Raw genomic sequence first — 8,729 nt, 5'->3', positions numbered from 1 at the left:
ACAGAACTATGTGTTTGACCTCTCTATCACACGGAACTATGTGTTCATGTTTGACCCCTCTATCACACAGAACTATGTGTTTGACCTCTCTATCACACGGAACTATGTGTTCATGTTTGACCCCTCTATCACACAGAACTATGTGTTTGACCTCTCTATCACACGGAACTATGTGTTCATGTTTGACCCCTCTATCACACAGAACTATGTGTTTGACCTCTCTATCACACGGAACTATGTGTTCATGTTTGACCCTCTATCACACAGAACTATGTGTTTTGTGTCCATATCACTACGCCCAAAAAATGTGATAGAGAGGTCAAAGTTGAACGAAAGTTGCGCTAATATTTTAGAAATAGGTCAACAATACAAATGACGTTAGGATTGTGGATTAATTTACTTTTACTGCGTGGCCCCCCCACCCCCACCCCCACCCCCCCCCACACAAAATGACCGGAACTACTTAATATTTCCCCAAAACCAGAGCAGAACTCCCACCACGGGACTCGGGGCAATCAATTAATACAGTTGCAACTGTATTAATGGCAAGTATTTCATACAGCTTAAGTTCAAATATTGTGAACTGTCCCTTTAAGTGCATTTCGGTGCCAATAACCTTTGCACTTTTACTAGAGTAAATTTAGAATTCCGGACCCGTACTTTGTGTGTGTGTGTGTGTGTGTACGTGTGTATGTATGTGTGTGTGTGCGTGTGTGTGTGTGTATACGTGTGTATGTGTGTGTGTGTGCGTGCGTGCACGTGTGTATGTGTGTGTGTGTGTGCGTGCGCGTGTCCTCACCTATAGAGAACCTCATGACTGACAGCTGTTCGTTGCCATCAGTGTGAATGGCCACAAGATCCCTGTTCTCTGCATCCACACAATACCACCTTAAATACACACAATACCACCTTAAATACACACAATACCACCTTAAATACACACAATACCACCTTAAATAATACACACAATACCACTTTAAATACACACAATACCACCTTAAATACACACAATACCACCTTAAATACACACAATACCACCTTAAATAATACACACAATACCACCTGTGTACGCCCTGGATGGCACGCACGCACGCACGCACGCACGCACACACACGGACGGAGTGCAAAACTGTAATACCATCCTATGAATACAATACTGTAATACCATCCTATGAATAAAATACTGTAATACCATCCTACGAATACAATACAATACTGTAATACCATCCTATGAATACAATACAATACTGTAATACCATCCTATGAATACAATACAATACTGTAATACCATCCTATGAATACAATACAATACTGTAATACCATCCTATGAATACAATACAATACTGTAATACCATCCTATGAATACAATACAATACTGTATTACCATCCTATGGATACAATACAATACAATTTACAATTTACAATTTACAATTTAGGCATTTAGCAGACGCTCTTAATCCAGAGCGATTTACATTAAGCAATACTGTAATACTGTAATACCATCCTATGAATACAATACAATACTGTATTACCATCCTATGGATACAATACAATACATAACACCATCCTATGGATACAATACAATACATAACACCATCCTATGGATACAATACAATACATAACACCATCCTATGGATACAATACAATACATAACACCATCCTATGGATACAATACAACACATAACACCATCCTATGGATACAATGCTTACTTTCCTGAGTGCGTTCCTATGGCAACCACCGCTCCGCTGGGGTGGAAGTCTGCACAGTGGCCATGTTCCTGAGAGAGAGAGACATAGAGACACAGGTCCTCATTCACAAAGGAGAAATACGCCACAGTGTAACGGAAGCGTAAAGGTCATGCGTATAGATAGCGGAAAATCCGTCCGATCACGCTACGGTTAAGTCCCGTGTTATTCAGGGAACCAGGTGTAATCACTTCATTTGTGCGTATCGCCGAGTGTATCCTTTCCGCATTTTTTCCAAGCGATTCGCCTGGTGTCGCCTGGTTTGATGGAACATCCACGACCATATAAGGCAACAGGAAATATCGAAATACGTCATCATAGACTGCACAGAGGATTCCCAAGTTTTAAATTATATACAACAGCCGCGATGAGCTTGTAGAGCAGTTCATTTTGACAGGCGGGTCTCTGCACGGACAGATCTTCAAGCAAACAGCGCGAGTTATATGTATTATAATAACGAAACTTGCCAACTTGGCACGCATTGCTTCACTCCTTGTTAAAAATGTCAGAACGTTAATAAGTTAACTGATGTTACAGTTACTTTCACATAATGAGAAAGAAGTTAATTTGTAGGCTACTGTTCACCACACGACCAAATGCTATATTACAACTCGGCAATGATAAAAGCCCTTACTGATGAATGCACTGCAGGGTTATAAAAAAAAGAAAGAACAATTGCACACTCGCCTAGAGGTAAAATATATATCCGATTTTTTTTATCAGAGCTGCATTGATTCATGCGGGGATCAATATCATCTCACTGTCATCTGTCTGTCTGAATGCAATGTGGAGAATGGATTTGTTCTGATCATGGACACGTAGGCATATACATTTTCAACCATATGCGGTGGGTAGCCTATATCCTCTTTGTCAGATCCTCTTTGTCAGCCTAAGTGCAGGTTAATTTCATGATGTCGTCATATTAAAATGATTCGCGGGACATTTGGCACCAAACTTGATTGATCTCATGATGAGATCAATGTAGTAGCCTACAACCTACTACAGTTGCCCATATTATAATTAATTAAGGTGCTCACTGTTAAGGTGAGCTGGCTTAAAACTATGACTGGCCGAATTGCACGCGCTGATGCAATAATGTGGACTTCTATTTTTTTATAGGGCTAATCAGATTGGACTGTTCAGCGGCAGCATGCTGCCGATCTACAAGCTCACAACGCGTTGCACTGCGAGTAGAAAGCTGTCAAGTGAGCAGCGCAATCGCGCATGCTAGAAATAACCTAATAAATAACTAGAGGCTAACCTGCCTCTAGAATGCATGCATTTAGGCATACAAGTGATACTTGGCTTTTATATAAGCTATAATTTTTTTATGTGCTGACCAATGTTTTGGACACATGCCTACATATTTTATATGAGATTTGGGGACTTTTAATTGATTCAGCATGAAGACTAAAGCCTTCTGAATAAATCTACGCAAGCAGTACACGACCCTCTGAGCTGGCGCAGCTTTTAGTGGAGATTCCGACAATCCAACGTCACCGTCAAGTTCACGTTCAAGTTCATGAATTCCCACGTAATGTGGGAATCCACGTAAATGCCTGTCCGCTCACGCTCCGCTCACGTAACGTCACTTTATGAGCGTAAACGCTGTTGTGAATGAGGACACAGAGAGAGAGAGACACACAGAGAGAGAGAGAGAGAGAGAGAGAGAGAGAGAGAGAGAGAGAAAAGCATCCTTTTTGTAGGCTGTCTGACCTAATGGTAAGCCTATCTGGTCAAACCAAGAAATTACATCACCCACTTAAAGGGATAGTTCAGATTGTTTTAACTTAAGTTGTATGAAATACTTGCCATTAATATAGTGGTTGCAACTGTATTGATTGATTGCCCGAGTCCCGTGGTGGGAGTTCTTCTCTGGTTTTGGTGAAATATTAAGTAGTACCGGTCATTTGTGTGTGTGTGGGGGGGGGGGGGGGGGGGGGGGGGGCACGCAGTAAAAGTAAATGCATCCACAAAACTAACGGCATTTGTATTGTTGACCTATTTCTAAAATATTACGTTCAACTTTGACCCCTCTATCACATGGAACTATTTTTTGGGCGTAGTGATATGGACACAAAACACATAGTTCTGTGTGATAGAGGGGTCAAAAATGAACGAAAGTTGCGCTAATATTTTAGAAATAGGTCAACAATACAAATTACGTTAGTTTTGTGGATTAATTTACTTTTACTGCGTGGCCCCCCTCTTCATAATGTAAATAATATCCCAATCGGCACACTTTACTACTTATTTCGATGGAAATAAGCAAATTAGCACAACACCCCATAGCCCCATTCAATTCCCATTCAATTCAATGCAATTCATTGAGGGCTTATGGTAGGGGAAATAGCCAATAAGGAGTTTTTGCACAAAAACACCTGGACCTCTTTGGTGGGGACGTAACGACTACAAAGAAAGGTAAGAAAGGTAAGAAAGCCTTCTAGCATGGAATTCTCCTTTAAGGTGACAGGTACTCTCAAATAAATGAGAATAAACAGTATATATATATATATATATATATATATATATATATATATTATAAAAAGCTCCAGTGCAAAGAAAAAAACATATTATTAATCATGACAGTATACATTAGGTAACATTATTATATAATAGGGAAGACATTTTGTAGAATCAGGTAGTACGTGCGTGCGTTGCGTTGCGTTGCGTTGCGTTGCGTTGCGTCATACCTCTAGCATGCGGCTCCACTCCAGGCTGTGCGTGTGTGCGTTCCACAGACACACCATCCTGTCCTGAGCGCACGTCAGGAACATCTCCCTGAAGGGGTGAGAGGCCAGACCCCACAGCTCGTCCGTGTGGCCCTGTGGATGGAACACAACCACCCTAAGAACTACTATCTGGATCTAATAGACCGCCGGACATGGACACAATGGAACACAACCACCCTAATAACTACTATCTGGATCTAATAGACCGCCGGACATGGACACAATGGAACACAACCACCCTAAGAACTACAAGTAAGACGCGCAAACGCGGGAAGCGAACGCACCTCGTAAATTGCAATAACAACAATTAGCTTTTTTAAGGTTTTTTTTAAGTTCTCTTTCTTTTTTTAAGTGTTTTTTTAAGATTTGTTTTTTAAGTTAAGTTTTTTTAAGTTAGTTATTTTTTAGTGTGTGTATGTGTGTGTTTATAATTTTTTTTTTTTATAATTTTTTTTTTTTTTTAAGTTAAGTTTTGTGTGTGTGTGTGTGTGTGTGTGTGTGTTTTGTGTGTGATACAGCTGCGCCGTCTGGTGGCGGACGGGTGGTGTTACAGCGTGACACACAGACAGACACACACACACACACACAGACATGTTCTGCTAGGTCTCATAGTTAGTGCTCACTGCGTTCGCAACTAACTGTACCCAGTAGAAAACAATGCATTTCCAACTCCAGCTTATCTCAGTTCAGGCTGCATGAACAGCGCTCAGTTTCTGCCCCCTCAATGTCCTAACTCTTCTATTAGATGTATTATTATTAGATGTAGATCTATTTTCTGCCCCCTCAATGTCGTAACTCTTCTATTAGATGTATTATTATTAGATGTAGATCTATTTTCTGCCCCCTCAATGTCGTAACTCTTCTATTAGATGTATTATTATTAGATGTAGATCTATTTTCTGCCCCCTCAATGTCGTAACTCTTCTATTAGATGTATTATTATTAGATGTACATCTATTTTCTGCCCCCTCAATGTCGTAACTCTTCTATTAGATGTATTATTATTAGATGTACATCTATTTTCTGCCCCCTCAATGTCGTAACTCTTCTATTAGATGTATTATTATTAGATGTAGATCTATTTTCTGCCCCCTCAATGTCGTAACTCTTCTCTTAGACGGCGCTGTGTTATATGACATGTCTAGCCCTATATTCGGTCCCGGGTTGACCTGAATTTTCATTTTAGTTTCAGTCATAGTCTCTTCAATAGCTTTCACTTAGTTTAGTGAAAATAGATATTTAGTCTAAACTAGTCTAGTTTTAGTCGACTAAATATCATAGGATTTTAGTTGACTAAATCTACAGTTGATTTAGTCGACAAAAATGTATTTTGGCGGGTCTTGATGCCGTCGTAATGACTTTGCTTTCACAAAGCTCACAACGCGTGAGCTTGTAGATCGGCTATTTTCAGCATGCGACCAAGTGTAAAATGACTCGTACTGGATCTCTTGTCCACTAGTCCCTTCCTAGTGGATCTCTTGTCCACTAGTCCCTTCCTAGTGGATCTCTTGTCCACTAGTCCCTTCCTAACATTTTAGTCTCGTTTTTATTTGTTGACGAAATTGTCAATATACACAAAAAGCATGGAATACGGATGTGTATGTTACAGGAAACTCCCGTTAAACTTTCCAACAAACTCCCATAAACTCCCGAATTATACCATCACACCTGTATATTACCGTATATTAACTGTATATTACCGTATATTAACTGTATATTACCGTATATTAACTGTATATTACCGTATATTAACTGTATATTACCGTATATTAACTGTATATTACCGTATATTAACTGTATATTACCGTATATTAACTGTATATTACCGTATATTAACTGCATATTACCGTATATTAACTGTATATTACCGTATATTAACTGTATATTACCGTATATTAACTGCATATTACCGTATATTAACTGTATATTACCGTATATTAACTGTATATTACCGTATATTAACTGTATATTACCGTATATTAACTGTATATTACCGTATATTAACTGTATATTACCGTATATTAACTGTATATTACCGTATATTAACTGCTATATGCTGCTAAACTTGAGGTTTACTAAAATAAAACAAAATACAGTGCCCATAATTGCCCGTTAACTCCTCTTTTCACACAGTGATATTTAGTCTCAGTTTTAGTCGTAGCTTAGTCTCCATTTAGTCTCCATTTAGTTTTCGTCCGTGAAAAAATGTAGTCGACGAACATTTTGCGTCTTAGTTTTAGTCGAGGAGGTCAACAGTGCAAATGGTAAATGGTGCATTTATATAGCGCCTTTATCCAAGGCGCTTTACATAGATGTGCATTCACCCATTCACACACACCTTTACATAGATGTGCATTACATTCACCCATTCACACACACATTCACACACCTTTACATAGATGTGCATTACATTCACCCATTCATACACACATTCATACACCGATGGCGGCGGAAGCCATGCAAGGTACCAACCAGCACATCGGGAGCAATTTGGGGTTCAGTGTCTTGCCCAAGGACACTTCGACATGTAGACAGGAGGAGCCGGGATTCGAACCGCCGACCCATGGATCATTGGACGACCTGCTCTACCTCCTGAGCCACAGTGCAGTAATGTACAGTACAGTGTACAGTAAGGTACAGTGTACAGTAAGGTACAGTGTACAGTAAGGTACGTGTACAGTAAGGTACAGTGTACAGTAAGGTACAGTGTACATTAAGGTGTACAGTAAGGTACAGTGTACAGTAAGGTACGTGTACAGTAAGGTACAGTGTACAGTAAGGTGTACAGTAAGGTACAGTGTACAGTAAGGTACAGTGTACAGTAAGGTACAGTAAGGTACAGTGTACAGTAAGGTACAGTAAGGTACAGTGTACAGTAAGGTACAGTAAGGTACAGTGTACAGTAAGGTACAGTGTACAGTAAGGTACAGTAAGGTGCAGTGTACAGTAAGGTACAGTAAGGTACAGTGTACAGTAAGGTACAGTGTACAGTAAGGTACAGTAAGGTGCAGTGTACAGTAAGGTACAGTAAGGTACAGTGTACAGTAAGGTACAGTGTACAGTAAGGTACAGTGTACAGTAAGGTACGTGTACAGTAAGGTACAGTGTACAGTAAGGTACAGTGTACAGTAAGGTGTACAGTAAGGTACAGTGTACAGTAAGGTACAGTGTACAGTAAGGTACAGTAAGGTGCAGTGTACAGTAAGGTACAGTAAGGTGCAGTGTACAGTAAGGTACAGTAAGGTACAGTGTACAGTAAGGTACAGTGTACAGTAAGGTACAGTGAGGTACAGTGTACAGTGTACAGTAAGGTACAGTAAGGTACAGTGTACAGTAAGGTACAGTGTACAGTAAGGTACAGTAAGGTACAGTGTACAGTAAGGTACAGTGTACAGTAAGGTACAGTGTACAGTAAGGTACAGTGTACAGTAAGGTACAGTAAGGTACAGTGTACAGTAAGGTACAGTGTACAGTAAGGTACAGTGTACAGTAAGGTACAGTGTACAGTAAGGTACAGTAAGGTACAGTGTACAGTAAGGTACAGTGTACAGTAAGGTACAGTGTACAGTAAGGTACAGTGAGGTACAGTGTACAGTAAGGTACAGTGTACAGTAAGGTACAGTAAGGTACAGTGTACAGTAAGGTACAGTGTACAGTAAGGTACAGTGTACAGTAAGGTACAGTAAGGTACAGTGTACAGTAAGGTACAGTGTACAGTAAGGTACAGTAAGGTACAGTGTACAGTAAGGTACAGTGTACAGTAAGGTACAGTAAGGTACAGTGTACAGTAAGGTACAGTGTACAGTAAGGTACAGTAAGGTACAGTGTACAGTAAGGTACAGTGTACAGTAAGGTACAGTGAGGTACAGTGTACAGTAAGGTACAGTGTACAGTAAGGTACAGTGAGGTACAGTGTACAGTAAGGTACAGTGTACAGTAAGGTACAGTGTACAGTAAGGTACAGTAAGGTACAGTGTACAGTAAGGTACAGTGTACAGTAAGGTACAGTAAGGTACAGTGTACAGTAAGGTACAGTGTACAGTAAGGTACAGTAAGGTACAGTGTACAGTAAGGTACAGTGTACAGTAAGGTACAGTAAGGTACAGTGTACAGTAAGGTACAGTGTACAGTAAGGTACAGTGAGGTACAGTGTACAGTAAGGTACAGTGTACAGTAAGGTACAGTGTACAGTAAGGTACAGTAAGGTACAGTGTACAGTAAGGTACAGTGTACAGTAAGGTACAGTAAGGT

The 8,729-nt window shown here is 40.0% G+C and overlaps 1 protein-coding gene across 1 annotated transcript in view; it reads right to left on the bottom strand.

Annotated features, from left to right (window-relative positions):
- Nucleotides 1-8,729, bottom strand: part of eml4 (EMAP like 4) — an 87,580-nt gene that overhangs the window by 11,647 nt on the left and 67,204 nt on the right. The window contains 3 exon segments of the mRNA XM_079532409.1: nucleotides 800-888; nucleotides 1,711-1,778; nucleotides 4,440-4,571. Coding sequence (XP_079388535.1) covers nucleotides 800-888; nucleotides 1,711-1,778; nucleotides 4,440-4,571 — 289 coding nt within the window.

The sequence above is a fragment of the Electrona antarctica genome, assembly GCF_951216825.1.
Source record: "Electrona antarctica genome assembly, contig: SUPER_10_unloc_1, whole genome shotgun sequence".
NCBI classification, from domain to species: Eukaryota; Metazoa; Chordata; class Actinopteri; order Myctophiformes; family Myctophidae; genus Electrona; species Electrona antarctica.
Note: the sequence above shows the minus strand (reverse complement) of the source record. Positions and strands in the feature narration are given on the sequence as shown.